Raw genomic sequence first — 21,374 nt, 5'->3', positions numbered from 1 at the left:
CTGTGTTGGAGACAAAGGAAAAGGCACACTGTACAGGAAAAAAAAAATCCCAAAATGATACCCTTTTATTTGTAAAGCTCTGATGAAACAACTTTCCAAATGACATCCTGCTTAAAAACCAATGGAAACCAACCTAACTATGCATCAGTCACACTATACAGATTGCATCCTACATTTTYAAGATGCCTAGATATCTTCTGTAGTATTTACATATGTATCAGTTAGGTAGTAAAGTTTCACTGTAATTTGTCTCTTTYCACCACACACTTATTCAATGGCAAAAAAAAAAACCCTTGGGGATGCATTTGCATTTTTGTACAACACTTCCAAGCAAATGGCTAGGGCAATTTTCCTGAGAGAAGGCTTGTTCTTYGAAACTCTTGCTTTAACAACTGGAAATACAGAAAGTGGATGCATTTTTGTTGCTCTAAAAAAGCCTAAGGATGCCTAGTTAAGTTTTTCTTTTAAATTATTTACGTACCATTAAGTTAAAATGTTTACATTCATTCATTCGTATAAAAACCGTTGTTAAATCTTATGCAAATGATTTAACACTGATTGCTGCAACGCAAATTGCACTTCTTTAAAAAAAATTATTGTATACATGGAAGAAAMGTATCTGATTGCTACCCTGTTTACAAATTTTCACTGACTCCACACAGTTCAGCCAGGAAATATGGACTTTCATAAATTTCAGTCACAGTGTACTTTAAAAGTTATATCGCAGTCTTGAAAAGTGAGTAAATATTTTAAACCAAAAAAAAAACCAATCCCAAAATCTCCTTAACCAGCTGGACCTYGTGGGACTTGTACCAAATGTTGTGATTTCTTCCAGGGACATAGCTGGGMTCTGAAGAGCAGAGCAAGGCACGCTGAAGACGGAGGGTACAGGAGAAGTCTGATGGGGTGAAGACATCAAATGTTTGATGAGAGACGTCTGTGTCAGCTGAAGCTGTAGGCACTTCTGACACTCACTAAAACAGTATCTTGCTATCTCTGGTAATTAAGTCTTTGCTACTCCCTGACACTGACAGCTTCCACCACATTCTTAGGAGAAAAGGCGATGAGAGAATGAAAACAACTATACAATCAGAAAGGCAGCGTTGCTGGGTAAGTCGAGGATGTATTTCTGGAATCTATCAGTAGGTGTGGGTTTATCTCTTTTTTTTTTTTTTTTTTTTTTTTTTTTTTTTTTTTTTTTGGGGAGGGGGTGGTGGGGGAGGTTGGTTTGAAAGGCTTTTTGAGAGTGTAAGGCTGCATTAGCTATCCCCGGTGGTCATTTGCATTCCCTACATTTTTCTTGCATAGATGAAGAACCAGATGCTTCAGCAAAGCCTCTTTYGGAGGCAGAAAAACACCTTTGCCACCAAGGCTCAAAAACTATCTCAGAGGAATGTTCTTTGCCAGCACTCTCGCTGCCGCTGYGACCGCTCCGCAGAGGAAACTGCGCGGACGTCTGGGGGCTGCCAGGATCCAGCTTCCCTCCCGCCAGGTCACGCCAGAGCCAGGGCACACCAGGGATCCTGTCGCACAGATGCTGTCACTTCRGCCGTGGAGGTCAGGCTGACTCCGCTGTACAGCCCGTCTTGACCTGAATATTTAAGGTTGCTGCTTTCGGGACTGGTGCTCTCTCCTGGGCCAGACATCACCGACGAGCTCGCCTGGAGGGAGGGGGAGAGCAGAGAGACATTCATTGAGCAGGTGAGCTTTGCACACACTGGGGTGTGAGTGAGAGCACAGCAGGACCAGGGCACAGCCCTCATCCCAGGATTTCTGTTCAAAAACAGTGTTTGCCCTCTGCTTGCTCCCACGCCTCAAAATCCTGAAACAAAAAAATGTCTCGGTGTCAGTCCGATTTCCCAGCCCTGCTGATGGGAGTGTTATCTGCCTTTGAAGAGGTGGAAAATAAACCATGTGATGTGCAGAAAAACTTGGAAATCAGACCGYGATAAAAAAGGAAATGTGCGTGTGTCCCACTGCCCCCTACTGAAGGGACACAGGTGCCAACACCAAGAATGTGATCTTGGAGTGGTGGCAGCTATAGTTTTTCTTCCCCTTGGGAGAAACCTGCTACATCCCAATTCTCCAGGAGCAGATATGGAGAACCTCCCAGAAGGCAATTTTCTTTGGGCTCTTCAGCTCTTGAAATGCTTAAAATCATTCCTGACCCTTCCAAACGCCAGCCACAACCACTTCATCCCTGTAGGACAGGCCACTAAAAGAGATGCTCTTTTAATCTCCAGTGGAGAAACACTGWGCCTTTGAAGTGGGAGCATTTTTGTTCCGCTGCCTGCACAAGACAACGTGCAGGGGAGCTCTGGTAGGCACGAAGATGAACCTCTGAACCGCACTGGAACCAGTCCATTTATTTTAACGGAGAAATGGAGAGTTACAAAGACAAAGGAACAATCATTTTTTCCATGAGGCTGAGCAGATCTGCTAAAGAGGAAAAATTCACAGTGCCAGACAGAGAAGGGGCAACATTTTCACCTGATAAAGGAAATGTTTAAGAGCTGACTTCATGCAAAATTAACTCTTGGATATGTCAACTTTAAAACCTTAATTTACTTGTTAATGGATAGTCCTTGGATGAAATTCCTTTAAAAAAAAAAAAAAAAGAAAAAGGCTATCCTAAACTGTGACTGCAGAAGCTTCCTGCCTGCTGTTTAAGTACAAAGTATACATATTTAATCATTTTACAAGAGTAGAGCTCTTGGCTCCCCTGGAGCTGTGCCAAGCTAGCAGCCCTGACATAGGAAAAGCAAGGCTTCATTTATTCAAAGGTAATTTTGAAATGGTGCAGTGCAGGGCTCTTTTTGCCATGCTTAACCCACAGAAAATCTCATCTTCTGGAAGAGATACTTGCTACTAGCAGTCATTTTTGTCTGAAATTACCTGGGCTCCAATATTTTCTTGACCTTTTATTAAAATGATTGACCGCGCTATTCTTCCACGCAATCATCAACCCTGATCTCGCTTTGTTAGTTGCTATGCAGAAATGAAGAGAAGGAAGGGCAAAAAAAAAAATCCAAAATCTATCTGTGTCCCAAAAACAGCTGAAACCGCTCTAGTTCAGAAATAAGTTTTTCTCACTCCCTCAAATATACAGTTGCCAATCCGTGACAATGAATTTCTATTCTTTTTCCTTATGCCTGTGCATGGAGAATTCGGTGAGGCAGGTTCCACGTTAACCTTTGTGTACAGTTTTGGTCTTGCATCAGCCTGGCTTTTCAAAGCCTTCTTTTTATTTCTAATAGCTCAAACATATTTCTCTTAGCACAAAAGACATAATTTTTAACAGCTTCAGTCTCTCCACTTCCAGTGCAAGAAGGGTTTAAATTAGTGTTGAGCAGTGTTTGCTCARCCTGAGCTAAAAATACTAGGAGCTGCTTTGAAAGGATCCCATTTGCCCATATTTGCCACCGCTGTTCCGGTAGGCAAATATCTTATCAYGACCTGTTTTTTCCAGGCTTGGAAAGTGCAATTCACCCTTTTCCTGATTCAGYCCTACAAAGGTGGGGTGCAGGGACCCACAGTTTCCATATGGAGTTATCAGSTGCCCCTCCCTCGGGCACCCCAGAAGGGAGGACATGGAGGCATGTCCTGTTTGAACACTGCCCATCCCTGCCTGTCCAAGGCCGGATTCTGGCTCTGTTGAGCCAGGACGGGCAGGACCTGGGCAGGACTGCCAGACCTGGAAACCCCACCCCGGTAATGTCATGACAAATCCAGGCAGTTTGGGCAGCTCCCAAAGTGAGACATGGAAAACAAACTTCAGCTCATGAATAGGACGTGACTGAATCACAGTCCTGTTCCTGAGCCTCCCTACCTTTGCTCTTACTTTTCCAGCTTTAAGGGATGAAAGATGACAGAAGTTGCACTTAGTTATCAGTGGACTTTTTTCAGCTGCAATAAATAAGCTGAACACTCCTGAAGARATCAATGAGCTTTTCTAATTCACAGCTACTGGCTCTAACAATAAAAAAGTTATRCTTTTATTTTTATTGAAGAAATCTGATAATCAACAGAAGGTCAGCTTCCAGATGAAAAAATGAATGAAGCCCATTCAACCCAGGAAGAACCTGCCTCCCAAACAAACAGGGAGCTTGTGTTTGCATCTGCAAAGGTTCTTCTTTTTACCCAAACCAGCAGGAGTCATGAGTCAGCCTCCAGGCAGGTTTTCTGGATCAGTAGTAGCCTTTCTGTAGAGGACCTGCCCACCATGTGCACAGGAACAACTCTGCCAAAGCCCCAGAGACAACTAGATTGTACCCAAATCTGCTGTCAGAACCTTAGAGGTGAATTTCCTCCCACTGAAGCTGCTCCAAATCAAAACCAGGCTGCTCAGGCTGTGCTGGCCAGCACTCAGCGAACACCAACAGCAGCTCTGTCTGAAAGACTCTGACYTCCTTCCATCCACTCCTTCCAGTACCATCTGCCCACCACAGAGAGCAGGGAGAGGGGRTGGACAATTTCCCCTCTGGCCTTCCCCCACACCTCCACAGCCAAGAGGGAAATGCTCTGGAAAAGGACAGCTGGAGGGGGTGGCAAAGGGCCTTGATCTAGACCTTTGGTCTATCAGATAGACCTTTGCTCTACSCACTTAATAGGTTCAAAATGCTCCATGAATTTTGGACATTACACCAAGTCTGCAATAAGCTGAGACTCAGCTGAGACTCTCTTCCTCCTCAGTTAGCCTAGTTTACTTTCGCAACACTTAAATGATAACCACAGGCAGCTAAAATACACTTGCAAAGACTTCTTTCACCTATGAAGTGTTGTGGCAAACTGGTGGAGTCCTTAATTTTCCAGGTTCAGCCTCCCTGCAACAACTTCCATCCCCACAAAGAGCACATTTCCCCAATTCTGTCACTCCCTGGAATCCGAAGAGCGAGTCTTGGCACTGCAAATTGACAGCTTTTTTTACTGATGTAACGACCCTCTTAGTACACAAAGTTGTCATTTCTCACTAGTCCAATTGATCCTTTTGTTTATACTGCAGACGTGTAAGTTTACATATCTTCTAATCTCTCCTTTGTATTATAGCAGCATAAATCTGTGGTTAATACTTCATTAATTTCCTAAGGGAGGCAACTTCCAGTATGGCTTGGAAAACTGATGACCCGCTGCTGTCAAGGGCTGTATGAGTAACTGGCTTTATTGCTTTGGCAATAAAACAAAACCAAGCAAAAGGTATGCATCCATATGCATATAGAATTTTGGGATAGAAGAAAAAATATTTTTTCCTTGCTTTTCCCCAGTGAAACAAAAAAAAAAAAAAAGCTGGATTGCTTCCTTCTGTTTGATATAAAAATGAAATGCTGTCTTTTGGATACATGTACACAGAGCAAAGAAAATGACTCAATGTCAAAGAAAAAGACTCAATGTATGAAACTGAGAGGGGAGAAGAAAGTGGCATCCCATTTTCTCCAGGAGTGAGGACTGATGCAGAAGGCATAGGAGACCAAGAAAGATTTAAACTAGAGTATCAGCGCTCCCAGCATACTAGCCCGCCTGACACACTATTTGGTATTTTAGGTTGCCACGTTCCTCATGCCTCCTGTTGATCTTATTCCACCTGGTTTAGATAAATATTTACTCATACCAGGACTGAGGCACTGTGTTCCCATTTTCCAGGTGAAAGTCCTACCAATCATGCTGGTGAGCCTTTCTCATGGAAACTCTGTTCCAAAAACTACAGATCTATTCCCTACCAACTGGAATTTTATCATCAGGTAATCTGAAGGATTCCTGGACATTCAACTTCCCAATATCCAGGTGGTTAGAATATTGTTTTATGAGGTCGAGTACCTGGTTCATCCAGACTGAGACATACTCTATGGAGCCTGTGGAATTCCCATGAGCCAGCATGAACGTCCTACCAAATTACTGCCTAAACAGGATCAAACAACACCACTGCTAAYAAGCTCGTGAATCTTCTTCTGACAGAATGAAAAGGAAAGAAATGCAGGAGAAGCCATTCAGCTAATCCATCCAGACCCATTTGCCCAGCATTTTGGAGACAGTTAAAACTGCATTTTCCTGCGAGCTCACCACATGCCACRTCCATCTCCATCAGCTCTCTCATTTCCCACCCTACAAAACTGAGGAGCCAGTCCTGAACCACTTCTCAAGGTAAACCTCCAAGAGAAGTAAGCACTAGTTTTACCTCCTAAGTTTTTCTGTGTTGTGTGATTGTGGTCCTTCTCAGAAAACTCCAAAGTGGAGGCAAAGGACATGGGAGAATCTTCTGAAAGAAGAYTTCTCCTGGTGCTGCTGAGCCTTTTCTGACATCAGTCATGGCCCAAGGAGCCTCCATGTCCTGCCATAAAAAGCAGGTTTTACAGCAGGTTTCATACTGTCTTTTATCCTAATAAGGGAATAAAGTCCTTCTGGTTATCACACTTGCTGGAGGCCCTGCATGGAAATGGATGGGTTTGCACTGCAGACCATGCCCTTTGTTTAACAATTTATTTGGCCAAGCTTTTCCCTGYACAGTTTCAGCAGCATCAGAGGGAGGGCAGGTATAGATGCAGATGCAGGCTGTCTGAAACCTTCAAATCTTCTTTTTATGGGGACGTGAGGCAACTTCATATATCATGCAGCTGGACCCYTTCCATATTAGTAACACAGGACACCCAGTACTTACACTGCTTAGGAAAATAGAAATAGGCCTAAATCCTAGATCCAGATGTGAATTTGGCAAATAGCCCCTTTACAATGGGACAACGAAATATCTCCAATCCAAACACTTCTACATTTTGGGATGTTTGAAATCAACTTTGCCCCCATAGCAATTCATWAATTGTATCTCTTAAATGTTTAAACTTCAGCTAGAATGTAAAATCAACATTTAAGGTTCTTGCTAATTTGTCTCTGAATTGGCATCAAATAAGATTCCCTTGATGAAATGGATAGTCTCAAAAACGCTGCCAAGAGTAATTGCTGCCCTCCTCTTTTGCTGCCTTTCCTTCTTTATTTTACTTTAAAAGAGATAAAGAAAGGTAGGGCAAAAAAAATGAATGTTACTGACACAAATGAATTCTGCTGAATTTCATTTCCATTAGATTTCTACATAACGGGAAACTTTTTTTGGCAGCCTCCCACAAAAGRCATAATAAATTGCTTTTGTACCAGCAGAGGAATTAGTTTTCTCTGTTTCATTTAGCAACAACATTGCTGTGAATTTCACACAACCGTTTCTAAAACGTCATCAGATTTCTCTGCCTAATGTCAATTTGGCATTTCCCCCCTCTTCACAGAATAAAGGCTAGAGAAACAAAAACAGCAAAACAAAAACAGAGCAAAACAAAAACAAGTTGCCATGCCCGTTGTGTAACTCATGGAGAAAAGAGCCAGGTCTGCTCTTCAAGCAGGTGCCTGTGTTTCAGCAACATCACCAGCACCACTGTCAGGAACCAACACRGGTCTTGTTAAAGTGACCAAAGATTACAGAGCCTGGATTCATCCATGTGAGGGGGTTTTTTTCTCTTCTGACATGAGCTGGAGAAGTTTATTCTCCTTGTGTAAAGCCATTGCCTATTTTGGGAATAATTACAAACCTTTGATCTATYGATGGATCAGTTCAAAAGGAAAAAGAAAAAATAATCAAGGAAAACAGAAGCCTGGTAGAGTATCTTTGCTTCAGCATATGATCAGGTTATGGGCTGCCTCRCTCTCAAGTGCTGACATCCCTTCACTCATGATGCCCATCATCAATTCACTGACCTGTGAATTCRATGGGCTTTCTGAGTGCTCAGTCCCTTCCATGGGATTTAGACCAGTTAGAAATTATTTTACATCCTTTACAACAACTGATCACATCCCAAATGATGTCTGGGATGACGGGAGACAGTCTTAACAGCCACCACTTTCTACCTGAAGCCTCCAGTCTCCTGAGTCCTCATCCCTTTGAATTACAGATGCTTGGGCAAAGCCAGGAGCCCAAGTGAAGAATATGATCATGCTCACAGCATGTMTGGACAACTGCTCCCCTGCAAATCCTCTTTTCATCTATGTACACCTGGGGCTGGGGCACTGGGGTGGGAGATCAGAAGCCCTTCACATAATTTGGGATGGAGTCAGAGAGTTGCCCATACAACTGGTTGCTGCTGAAACTTTCTCCCCTTGGTGCATGTCACAGCCTCTCTCCATCACTTCCTTTCACTGAAACTTTTCACAAGGAGGTAATTTGCAAGTGCTTTGCATATGCAAGGCACATTGGATCAAATCATAGTGGGGAAAAGGCTGTGCAGATGTTACCATGCTGTCAGCTGGATAYAAGGGGACAGATTTTCCCAGCTGTTGTGCAGGTGTCCTCTCCCAGTCTCATCTACCACGGAAAAATCAGGGAGAACTGAAATCCTGACATTGGGGATGCCATCATGTAACAAAGAGCAGCCTCAGAGTCCCTTCTGGGATTTGCTGTTAGTTGCTAACCACTCTCAAGGAGTCTTTGAGCCCACAATCCATGCCCCTACACCACACTCCTCTGGTACCCACACTCCATCTGGTAGAACCATATTAAAAATGGTACTACTAAAATTATAACAACAAAGATTATTAATAACATGTTGATATGCMCTTCTAGGGAGAAATACTACAGAAAGGAAGTCAGGTTTTAGCCATCCAAGAAGGCAACAGCACAGTGGAAACGAGAGCTTGTCTATATGGCCTCTCCTTCCCCGAGCAGCGCGCGGCTGTGCTTCCATTTCTGTCCATTACGTAAATCCCACCACAATGCTCAGGATCACTTGTACTGCTAAAGGTAATGCAGAGAAAATTTAAGGAAAATTTAACTACATTTTTTTTCCTTTGCAAATATTAAGGGAAAGCCTAAAACAGTGCATAGTAGTTCACTTGGGGAGTCTGAAACCCAGTTCTGAAACTGCAACGGTTGTTTTTGGTTAGTGTTTCTCTTTTTCTGATGTGATCTGTTTATTTTCCTGGACTGACAGGGTTTTCTCATGTCAAAGACAAGCCCATTTAGTAATATCGTAGTSTCACAGGATCCAAACCCAAAACCCAGTGCCTCTGAAATTGGGTGGCCCTGTCAGTCCATGAACAATCGCATTTGCTAAAAAATGTGTTTTTCCTCCTCTTGTACAATGAAACTTTGTACATTAGAAATTAAACTATTGAAAGGAATTTGGATGTTGGGAACACCAAGACATACTGAAAAATAGCTATTATAAACAATGTCTTCTTTTTATTAATAAAGGACTAAAGAGAGCCACATTAGGAAAGYTTTTTGAAGAAATAATGGAGCAGATTAAGGGATACAGAAGGCTGAGCAGTGAGCAGATATGGATAGGTACAGCCAAGGGGTTAGAAATTAATCTACATTAAGCTTTGCAACTTTAGCAGTAATATTTATCACATGTGCTGAGTGAAGAAAAGAAGATTGAGATGGCTGGATTACATGAGGTAAAATAAGGATCAAAACAAAGCAGGGGATGATCAGCACCCCTCGGGTGCTCCTCTGGAGCTCAGTGCTGCCAGATGCTGAGCATCTGACCCCTGAAAAACCCTCTGCAGGCTGAACCCCTGTGCATTGCAACCACCAGGATGGTCCAGCCTGGTTCCAGTCAAGCTTGAATCGGGGTTTAATTCCACATTYTAGTTTAAAATAGAAGCCTTTATGATTTACTTCGTACAGCAGGATAATGTTTTGCTGGGTTTTACTGGTCATTTGGGATAATGCATAAAAATGTGTGTGCGTACACGTATGTACAGCAGTGTCTTGATTATAAATTCTTATCAGCTCTTTTTTTTTTTTTTTTTTTAAAGGGGTACACATATGATTGTTTCTTGGAAAAAACAGTGGGGCATGATTTATTGTCTTCTGTCCAAAAGAAAACCTTTGAAATGAAAGAACCCGAATATTTAAAAACAAAATGTCTGTGGTTAAGCTGTGGCTAGCAATCATAAAAATTATATAGATCTATCTTAATTAAGAATGTTTGCAAAGTACTTCAGCTTGTCGTTCTGTTTACTGCTATATGTAATATCCTCCGAAAATCTTGTTCTAGTATCAGCTAACAAAACTGGAAAGTTTGTTTAGATTATTGTTCTGCTAGATAAGATAAAAGCTGTGATAACATTGCCCAGTGATCAGCCTSCTTGCAGATATGGACACTTACCCCAGAGGCTACAGTCTGTGCACTGGGAGAAGCAGTTTTGCTACAGTCATCTGAGTTAGTAGAAGATGTGGATGTCGGAGTCATAGGAACTGCAGTAGTACTGTTACCTGAAAAAATTGGGAATTGGTATGAAAAAGAAATGTTTTCCAGACAGAGAAGAAAAAAATCAAAACAAAACCAACAAAAAAACCAAAACAACTACAAATGTCTGTAGCTACACTTTCTTATATTTTATATTTACCAGAGCATGTCTTTGATTTATTTATGTTCTTAGGTTTTCGCTTCCTTGTCTGAATTCCTTCTTTTTTCATAGCAAGGGGCCGAGGAACCTGAAAAATTTAAATTTCCACAYCAATCACAGAGTTGCATATGTACTCTAATATCAAAAATCAAAATACACTTCAAGATCAGACATGATGTTGAAAATGTCCATAACAGGTCAATATTTCCTGTGTCACAATACTAATTCTAAAAATGTTTGCATTTTATTTGGATAAAGCAATAATTTGATATAAGAGGAGTTTCAGCTGAATTAATACTTTTTTCTTGATGCTAACTTGACAGTTTTTCAAACCCTCAGTCAATCCACAGGAAAACACCATAGAATTAGGGAAAACCAGAATCATTTGGCAATAAGTAATAAGAAATTAAATTGGATGGGGTATATCTGATCCYTGATTCCTTATTCTAGTAAGTTAGGAATTATCTCCAGTGCCTGATTCTGGAAAAAAAGAATGTATATGAGAAAAAAAAAATCATCCTCGTCCTGTGGACCAGCTATGCAAACCAGATCATCCCAAGTAAATGTGACGTTTTAGAATAGAAGAATTGCCTTAGTATTTGTTCCTACAAACAGTTCTGCCCATAACACAGCTTTATGGTATCTAAATTTCTATTATAATAATGAATTTATACATAAATATGCTCAAAAATCATCTTGGTGTTCATCACAATTATAATCACTATACAGAAAATATTGGCTTAAAATATATTTAATTTCATTGTAACACCAGTTTGGGGAACGACAATTCATGTGCTTTCTCTCATTTTAATGTTTAAACCTGTGACCAAATTTACTTTTTTCTTGAACCTAGGCCAGTCTGCTAATGCCCTTGCTCTTCAAACATTTATGCTTGATTGYAACGCAATCCACAGGGATCTCACCCAAAATACGCTCCATCACATTCAGGAYAGAGCTTTTTTCTTACTCTATTATTGCCTGACAAAGGCTGAAATTTCATTTAAAGTTTTTCTGGCATAGCTATGGCTTCAATTACACTTGAAGTTTTGCTGGCATAGCCATGTCTGCCCATGCAAAACTGTCTCATTAAAAGTCTTGGGACATTCTTCCCCATTGAAGAGCTGSTTTAAATCCCAGTGGCAAAATATCCTCTGCCGCTCATCTAGATGTGGTTTCTTTACACAAATYTGTTGAGAGAGCTACAGTGGCAAACACATAACTTGTCAAAAGCATAGCATGTTAAAATGGTACGACCATTTTCTAACGTCACACATTTTTCAGTTGTATGATGCATTTCATTTGTTCTTTTTTGAGGACCACCCTTTCCCCAAAGCAGCGCCAGAGCTGGCAGGGGATCTTCCTTACCCCATGGAGCTTCATGTAGAGGCCACAGGCATTGCAGACGGGCTCCCCCTCGGCRTTCCTGCGCCACAGGGTGGTGGTCGTGGTGTGGCAGTTGGCACAGGACAAGCCCATCCGCCGTGACGAAGGCTGGAGGCAAGCACAGGCAAACACGGGCATGAACAGTGGGGCAGCAGCAAATGATTTACRTCTTTATGGTTTGTAAAAAATCCTTTAACACGTGGCGGGGACGGTAGGAGATTTTTTTATAGTAWCTGTCAGCAACACCCCAGAATTAGAACAGAATTATTGTCATATCAGCGGGTGGAAAGATGGTGTGAAGAGGGACTGAAAGTCTTGCAACTCTGAGCAGAAGCAGCAGAGGCAAAATTCACATTTGGGAGCTGCTGACCCAGAGAACTCTGTTCAGACCACCAGGCACTGGTTCTTTTTTCAGCAGGACAGCTAGGAAATATCTCCATGGCAGCTCCATCCAGCTGAGGAGAAGGCACATCACTCTTGTGTCGCCTCTCCAGTCAGCTCAATGCCCTCTCCCCCTCATGGTGGGTGAAGAGGCAGCTCTGATCCTGCCACTGATACTCCTGACTCATCGGAAAAATCAGCCGCTTTAATTACCTGCCCTCAGTGGCACCACATCTGGGGAACCCTTTCCTGGGCATCCCAGRGGTTACGTGTACAACAGCATTATTTTCATGAAAAGTTTTTTTTATCATCACCCATTTTATTTTTGTACAAAGAAACAACACACTTTGGAAGCGTGTTTTACAGAGTAGAACCTCCCCTCGGCCAGCAGAAAAGCTGGTGGGTGACAACAAGGTTCCCACTGCAAACAAGCCATTTATGACGCCCTTCCGTGGAGTTTGGAGCCAAGATGAAGCAACTCTGTATCAGAAATAACCGTATAACCCAAAGCTTTATGGCCACAGGCTGTATATCATAAGTGAAGGCAGTCCTCATAAACATGTGAAATGAAGGTGAATGGGTTATAAAAGTCCCTGTAACAAGTGATCTCTTTTACGTTCATCACAAGCAAAGAATTCCAGCTACATCATAAATCTAGTCTTTTTCAAAGTATCGCATTGTCAAAAAAAAAAAAAAAAAAATCCGTGCCTAGCTCTGTGTCTGGCAGCTGAACAAGTTTACATGGAGAAGTCAGTTTTAGAGGATTGCATTAATCTTATTCTGACTATAAAGTGCCCATAACTGAAATTAGTAATTTAAGGATACAATGCCCTTCCTCTTGAATCATTTACTGCTGGGTTGTTAGACGTAACTGGGTCACTTTTGATACCACAGGGCTGCCTGCCACTGGGGAAACCGATAAAAATGTTTCGAGAATGAAGAATATTCCRGAGTAATAACTGAGTTTCTCGAATATTATCTGTTTGAGTGTCGTTACCAGTAAGCTGTCACTTTACACCACAGCTCAAGAAAGAACTCCAGATTAAATACAAATTTTGTAATCTTGAATCAGTAATCCATTATTAACTGCACAGAAAAAAAAAAGAAAGCAAACTACCCAGCCAAGTGTAATATAGGCTGAAGTACACACATACAGTTTTTAATCTTAAAAATCCAAGTCTCAAGAAAACAGAATTTTTGACCTAGTCATTAAATACATACRCACACAGCATTCAAATTGCACCCTCAACTCAATACGTGTTTTGCGTGATCACATCGAGTAAAAGAAAGCTGCTCGTAACTCATATGTTTCATTTTCTTTCTCTGCAAGTGAAATGCTGTCAGCTGTTTMACTCAGTTAAATCTTTCTCTTTCCTATGCAGCCTGGTCTAAACCTTCAATGTTTTATTTCAATAGCTTTTGCTCATTCCCGTATCTAAACAGACAGGGGGTTTTGGCATGTTTTGAAGCTAAAATGACTTTTCTGATGCAGGAATTTTATCAGAAACTTTGGGGCAATCTAAACATGTTTAGCGTTTTCAAAACATTTTCCCTTCTCACCTACATATTTCCAACTGTATGAACACACAGTCACAGTTGATTTATAGTTATGGCCAGGGTACTCAGTAGGGATTGTTACACAGAGCTATTTCAGAGTTATTTCACTGAGGTGTCGGGCTGAAATCAGGCTGCAGTTTGACTCTGCTTTAGTCTTCTCACCCCCATTCTTCCTTCAAAAATAAAGAGAAAGAAAGGAACACAGAAATGCTAGAACTGGGTGTCAGCCACTTGAAATCTGCCTTGGGCCAGGGTGCCACAGCCAGTGGAGTTCTGAGGCTTGAGACAATCGGCAGATCTGGCCCCTCCGCTGTGTCTGTCCCCGTTAATGAGATAACACCTTGTGCCACGAAATTTACTGGATGACCAGCTAGRAAAAACAGGCACCTAGCAGTAGTAAACCTCTGGCTTACAGTTAAATTAACTCTTTGGCATAAAGAGAAGTCTTTAAGTAAGGCGGGTTGGTTCCCAAGTGCTTGCTGCCTGCTCTGATCATCGTGCRTTTGGGTCTGGTTTCCCCTCAATCCCGTAAGGGCACTAAATTCAAATAGTTGTGAAATAAAGAACAGTAGGTGTTTTAACCCAAGGAAAACAGGCACGGAGTGAAGCAGCTGGCATGATTGAAAGGGGCTTGAAAGGCTGATAGGTTTGATACACTGTCTCCATACACAAGGGTCCAAACATCAGCTTGGATTATACTGGTGTGATTTATTGCGGCTCGCTCGGTAACAGCCATTACTGAAGAGCGTATTCTTTCTGTCTGCTGACCTCCACCCAGATTTGCTAAACATAATGTGCAGTTCCCGCTTGTTAAATTTTCTCCTTGCCTATTCAGTGCCAGCCTGAGTTATAAACAGGGGTTCTGGTTTGTACTATTTATTTCCCCCCCTAGTTTTAGGAGTATATTTTTAGAAAAATTGCWGCTCATTTCTTAGGAGTAAAACAAAACAAAGGCTATTATCATTGTTTAAACAATTGGTTTTCTCTGAATTATATACAAAACTTGCTTACATTCCCAAGGATCGAGCTCTCAGCAAACAAAGCAGGTCTGGAGAAATTCCTAGCCCACTGAACAAACATTTTTCAACCTTGATTTCTTCTTTTTTTTCCTTTTTTTTTTTTTTTTTCTGTTCAGAATGTCAAACATCACCAGCAGAAATTTCTTCCAAGACACTGAATCTGCCTTACTGATGGGGTTCATAGCTCAAAAAGCCAGGTTGGCCCATGCCCGGTGTGCAGCTCACAAGGGGGCAGAGGGAGATTTTGCCAGCTCAGAGCCTGGAGGTGACTCCAAAGTGGTTCCCAGAAGGCTGACAGCCCTGTCACCCCTCATTGTGACCACCTGGGTCTGCAAACCTGGTCAGGAGCCCCACTTCAGTTTTGCAGCCGAGAGGATTACCAGCCTAATACACTGATTGTTCTCCTCCATTCCTGCCCCCAATTTCTCCCTGGTTAGCACAGACCCACGTTCCTTGGGGTGCAGCTCCCCTCGCCTGCTTCCTCCCCTCCTTCCCGACTCACCACTCTCTTTTGGGGCTTGATGAGGGGCCGGCTGAGGCCGTTCATTTTGGTGTAGAGCCCGCAGGCGTTGCACAGGTAGTTGCCGGTGCCGTCCCTCCTCCATAGCGGGGTCTGGATGGAGCCGCAGTTGACGCACTCTCGGCTCTCGGACAGGTCCTCCAGCAGCTCTGGGGGTAGGAGCAGAAGGGAGAGGCGGTGGGGCACGGCCGCAAGCGGGCACGGAGCTCGGTGTAGCCCCGCACAGCGCGGCCCCGGCCCCGGCGCGCCGAAACCCGGGCCCCGGGCGAGCGAGCAACCGGCCCTCGGAAAAAGCGATTCCCCGGCACTGACGGCGGCCATGCGGTGATTTTCACAAAATCCCAGGGTTTTTTATTTTTCTTCTTTTTTTTTTTTTCTTTTTTTTTTTTATGTCCCAGCCCCGCTGTCGGCTCCGGCACAGCGGCTGCTCTCTGAGCCGGAGCGGAGCCGGTGCGCCCCGGACACCGTCCCGCCGCAATGCTCGCCCCCGACCCGCCGAGCACTCCCGTCGGGATTTGACCCTTGGGAAATCCGGCTGGGGTCCGCTCGAGGGGCAAAATCCCCGCCGTGGTGCCCGCAGGGCGGAAAGGGAGGTGCACTTGCCTTTAGAGGGGAGCAGAGGGGGGAATTAGGTGCCTRCCAGAATAGCCACTTCCAGACCCATCCTGGGATCTGGATATAAGGAGCTGCCTTTTTGCCCAATATTCCCCAGGGTCGAAACTTGGAAAGAACTTTTTTACCCTAACTCTTATTTTCAATGCCTCGCAACTAGAAAAGCTTCAAGTTTAGAAGCGTTCGGGGCTCTGGTGCGCCAAGGCAGTGACGGTCAGCGACCACTTCGCCTCGGCTATTTGRTCAAAATCGAGCTGGTTCGTAGGAAACGGAGGAAATGGAAAAACATGCGGTATTGTGCCTCCTGCTTTCATAGCTACAGAGCACTGAGGAGAAAAAAAAGGTCTAAATGCACGGAAAAAAAAGAAAAAAAAAAAAGAAAAAAGAGAACCACCTATAAAAGCTAATATTTTTACCCCTGCGAATCCTTGTTCTGATTCACCTCTCCATATTTCGGGGAGGGGGGGAAATAAATATTTTACATAGACTGTACCACGTTGTGTAGAAATAATAAAAGGAGATGTTTGGATTTCTACAGCAGCTTTCGAGTCGAGTCTGGGATTGTACGTTTCAGACTCAGAGCTTCGTCATTGACTTTTTTTTTTCTCCCTCTGCTACCTGCCTAAATTCATCAYTGTGTTATTCTTTCGCGTTTCGCTGTACAGTGAAAGAGAGCTCGTAAATGTCGAGCAGCTTTGGACACAGGGCTACGGGACTGCGGTGACACGGCGGGCATTGAGCTGAGACAGAAATGGCCTTTTGGCCCGCACCCACACAATTACATTTCTCTCTTCCCTTCGTTTGCGAATTATTAGGCGCTAAAGAGGAACGGGCACACGGCAGAGTCCAGAGAGCACAGTTCAACTTACGTTGTCAGCTCCTAGCTCTTAGCACATGGCTAAGATTTATTAATCTTTGCACTAAAAGCGCCATTGAGGACTCTAACCAGGAAAATGCTTAAGATGTCAAGGACGCKGGAGCTTAAACAGTTATTTGTCTCGGCTATTTATTTTATAAATTGTTTTTGTGCCTGCAGAAGGAAATTCTGCCGTGACAATATTTCTCGGGCACTTTAAAATATTTTTTTCCCTTAGGGAGTGAGTAACAGATTTATCTCCAAAGAAAACAAAATGAAATTTCAACGTTAGATACTGTTTAAATATCTCTACGAGTAATGTTAAGCATACTTTATCAAACTGTCTAATATTTAGCCGTAAAAAATATATTTCGGTTACAATTTTCCTGCAATTTTGAAACGGGACAATGCATAGCTTCGGCTTTGCAGCCGCGTTTTGCCTTGCAGGGGCAGAAAATTCTCCTGGTCCAGGAGCTCCGGGCAGTTTCACCCCTCGTTACACCGCGATGCGGCTGCCCTGGCACCAGCCCTTTCCCTCACCGAAAGGCGAACCCCTACCCCTTCCAGCAAGGGCGGGAGAGACCCGCGGGAGCAGGGGAARCTGTCGTGCTCCTCCTCGGCTGCCTTGACACTCCTACCCTAACCTCCTCCAGCCCCCGGCTCCTTCACTTCTCTACTCCTTACTCACCCTTCTCTCTCCTTTCCGTGAGATTCTACAATCCCACGTCTCTTCCGACCAAAAAAAAAAAAAAAAAAAAAAAAAAAAAAAAAAAAAAAAAAAAAAAAAATAAAAAAAAAAAAAAAAAAAAAAAAAAAAAAAAAAAAAAAAAAAAAAAAAAAAAAAAAAAAATTAAAAAAAAAAGGTAACAACAAAAAACCCAACAGGTTTTAGGTTTTTTTTCCCCACACCATAACTTTTGAAAGTTGAGTAAAAAAGTCAACTTTCGTGTCATCCTGACATGCGGCTATCACCTATCATAGCTACAATTGATTTCCTTCCCTCTGTCAAGCTATTAAACACCAAGAGGGAGGTTTAAAATGCTTAAACCTACTGGGTATGATCGAGAGACGGGAGGAGCATTGTGTGCATAGCCCTACAGAAAGACAAAAATCCGTGGGGTAATTTTCTGCAGCACTGCACTGAAAGAGAACATCACGGTGTCTATAAAATAAGTGCACCTGGTGGGTAGTTTATGATTAAAGCGAATGTTGATCAAACGTGCGTGTATGCATACACATATATACATAAATATGTATATATACACTATATTTATAGATGCATAACACATATAAAAATATATATACATAGCCACACACACCTCTCTATTTATATATACATAGATTTATTCTAAAGCTGAAGAGATTGCAATAATCGTTAATCTTTCTGCCTCTGACTAAATCATAGCAGCTCAAACACCACTTCTACAATTAATTTATGGACACTGAGAATTTCCTAAACTAAAACAAAAAGGACGAGACACCTGGGAAATGAAAGCAAAACCCCATCAGGAGGTGCTGAATTTTAACAGCAGTTTACGAATTATGTTTCCTCGTTCATATTCGAGGTTTTACTTCGCTGCTTTTTTTTTCCCCTAACGAAGCAGTTGAAATAATCCAAAATGAGTTAAGTAACCTTCTGCAATTTTCCTCTACAATACAAGAAAGATTAATTCGCTGTGAATTTGTCACCGTTTCACGTCCAGATGACCGCAGGAATGTACTGATTTGGAAAAATTAAAAATGAAGTTTACTCCGGGCAATTCGTTCTGGAATCTTTGGGTTTGTAACCCCGATTGCCATACTCCAAACAACACCGCTTTTTGGGAGGTGTGTTTCCCCCCTAATTCAACACAAACGACTGGAGTTACCTCCACTCCAGAACATCCACGGTCCCGGCACCGCCGTCCTGCCACGACACCGAGGTCGCCCCTCACAGTGGCATCGCCGCCGCCGCTGCCCCGCGCCCCCCGGCACCCCTGCCACCTCTCCAGCGGGCAGCACCGGCGTGCGGCCACCCTGCCCACCCTGCCCTGCCCGCGGGTCCTACCTGCGCTGGGTGCCCGGACGGGGATGGGGGCGGCCCGGCCCTGGAGGCAGTGCAGCATGGAGTTCTCGAAGGGCGCCGTGGGCCAGGCAGGGGCGAGCTGCGGCCCCACGTAGGACGTGTAGGGCCCCGGGTAGGAGCCATTGAGCGGCCGGGCCAGGGGGCTGTACTGGTCCCTGGCGCCCAGGCTGTTGCTGTAGGCGCCGGGCTCCCGGGAGGCCCCGTTGGCCACCGGCGGGCTTGGGGAATAGGGGAAGCGGCCCGAGGGGTGGGAGCCGCCGCCGGTGCTGTACGAGGGGCTTTCCGCGGCCGGCTGGGACCAGACGGCGTGGCCGCCGCCTGGGTGGCTGGGCTGGGCCGCCCCGCTGCCCTGCAGGTACGGCAGCGTGGGCAGCATGGAGCCCACGCGGGTCGTGGGCACGTAGACGGGCGAGCTGGGCGTGGAGTGCATGAAGCCGCCCGGAGATCCGTCGTAAGGCGTGGGGCCCTGGGCGGCCGAGATGGCGAGGGTCTGGTACATCTCCTCGGGCTGCTCGGCGCCGAGGGCGCTCAGCTTGGGGCCGCGGCTGGACCAGATCAGCTTGTTGGTTTGGTCTAAGTCCGCGAAGAGCAGGATGTCCTCCCAGCTGGGACGGCCGGAGGGGTGCGGGGTCCCGAAGTGCACGTAGGGGGCGAGCAGCGACCTGCCCTCRGCGGCGGGGGGCGGCGGCGGGGCCGGCCGGTGGCTGTCGTCGGTCTCCGGCCGAGGAGTCTTGGARGAGCCGCGTTCACCCTGGGAGCCGGAGGAGGAGCAGGGCGAAGGAGGAGACGGACGCGAGTCCCCGGTCGCGAAGGGGCAGGAGGAACCGCCGGCGTCCGCAGCGCACCGCTTCACCGCGCACCAGCCGCCTTCAGCCACGGCCATCCAGGTCCCCTTCTAGCCGCTGGGTGTGGATGGGGAAGGGCGAGGMGGGGAGGAGGAGGAGGAGTGGAGRGGGGATCCGCAGGGCAGGGCGGGGAGGGAGGACACAAAAGAGCAGGGAAGTGGGGGAGAGAGAAATAATAATAACAAAGTTTGCAAACAGGACAGCCCGTCTCCCTCCCGTAATGAGATTCATCAGGGCTTATCTGGCCCCTCTGAGCGCTTAATCAGTCATGTCGCCTCGGCGCTGTTGTCCCTCGCCCCGGCGGAATAGGATCAGGCAACCCAGGTCAAGACGGGCCGAGAGACGCCAGTCCCGCGGGGCCAGGGMTGCGGCTCCGGTCCCGCTTCCCGCTCCGCGGGAGGGCTGCTCCCCTGTCCCTTCGCATCCCGGGCTGCGGATTTGAACATGAAGCACGCTGGGGCAAAGGTGGGCGTAAGGGCGTGGGGAGAGAGGGGGGCGAGGGCGCATTTTTCTCTGTCTCTGCCAAAGCCCCTTCCTTGGCTGCTGTCGTTGTTGTTATGATTATTTCAATGAATGAGTCATTTGACTCGGTTCCATCGAGAAAACAATTAGTAAGGCGATCCCTTTAAGGTTACTTCGCCGGAGAGCGATGTTCCGCGCATCGCCTCGCTTGTTTGCCTATTTCCAGCCCAAGGTCACGGAAAGKAGGAGGAGGGAAAAGCACCCGGGAGACGGGAGATGCGCACGGGCCGGGCCCGAAGTGTGCGCGGCGGTGGCGGGACACGGACCGAGGCCGGGCGGGATGTGCCTGCCGTAGGGGCCGGATCGAGCGGACAGCCCTGGCCGGGGGCCTGCCCCGAGCCCCAGCACATCTTGCGGGGGTGACACCCGTCCCAAGCCGAGCTGCTAGCATGAGAAAGGTCGGACAGACAGACACACAGAGCCCGGTGCCCAGCCTCGGAGAAGGGCAGAAAGCGAAAGGGGACGCAGAGAAGTGACAGCAAGAGAAGCGGGTGCCGAGGCTCTCCGCTCTCAGCCCCTCGGGGCTCTCCAGATAACCGCAGGCACAAGAATACAGGACACACACACACACACAGAGCCCCCTCGCAGATAGGCACCAAATACGTCTCTCCCTCCTGCGAGATAACTGGGAGATAAGGCTCCAACAGATAAGGGCTCCAGGCACCGGCATCGGATGTTTGCCCACACAGTCTCCCTCGGGCTCCCCCAGCCAGGCGCAGCCGCCGCCGCGCTCYGCTCGGAACGGCCCAGGGCAGAGAGAGAGGCAGCAGTGGAAGACCGAGGAAGAACGAGCGGAACCGCGGCGAGGCAAGGAAAAGAGAGGGGCCAAACCTGATGCCGGTGCCCCGCATGGGGCCGGGGCGCGGGGCCGCGGCGGGCGGTAAATCCAGTGCGGCGGGGGCGAGTGGCGGCGGCGAGTCCGGCGGCGGCGGCCGGCGGCTCATGTATAAAAAGGAGAGAGGAGGCGCCTCTCGCAGCCCTGCCGGAAAACTGCAGGCAGTCGGCCCTGATTGGGCTCGGCCAGCCCTAAACAAACACAGGGCTCCGCAGGGGTGCCAGTCCCGGGGCCAGCCGGGCCGCCGCTCTGGGGGCGGGGGCGGGGGGGAGATTGGGGGACGGCACCTCGGGGCGCCCGCAGCGAGGGGGCGATGGACCCCTGCTCGGGGAGCAGGGAAGAGCAGGGAGGACTCGCCCTGTGAGACACCCCAGTCTTTTATCTTCTTTTTTTTTT

The 21,374-nt window shown here is 46.0% G+C and overlaps 1 protein-coding gene across 1 annotated transcript; it reads right to left on the bottom strand.

Moving 5' to 3' along the window:
* Positions 1-39: 39 nt before the first annotated feature.
* Positions 40-21,088, bottom strand: GATA6 (GATA binding protein 6). Its single transcript, XM_057364937.1, has 7 exons — positions 20,975-21,088; positions 18,759-19,678; positions 15,226-15,392; positions 11,749-11,874; positions 10,384-10,471; positions 10,143-10,249; positions 40-1,661 (listed from the first exon to the last, which is right to left on the bottom strand). The coding sequence occupies exons 2-7, from the start codon at positions 19,657-19,659 to the stop codon at positions 1,494-1,496; spliced, it is 1,557 nt and encodes a 518-aa protein (XP_057220920.1). The 5' UTR covers positions 19,660-19,678; positions 20,975-21,088; the 3' UTR covers positions 40-1,493.
* Positions 21,089-21,374: the final 286 nt, after the last annotated feature.

The sequence above is a fragment of the Malurus melanocephalus genome, unplaced genomic scaffold, assembly GCF_030028575.1.
Source record: "Malurus melanocephalus ecotype Western Australia unplaced genomic scaffold, MMel_1.1 scaffold_44, whole genome shotgun sequence".
NCBI lineage: Eukaryota > Metazoa > Chordata > Aves > Passeriformes > Maluridae > Malurus > Malurus melanocephalus.
The sequence above is the reverse complement of the archived record's forward strand: the minus strand, read 5'-3'. Positions and strand labels throughout refer to the sequence as shown.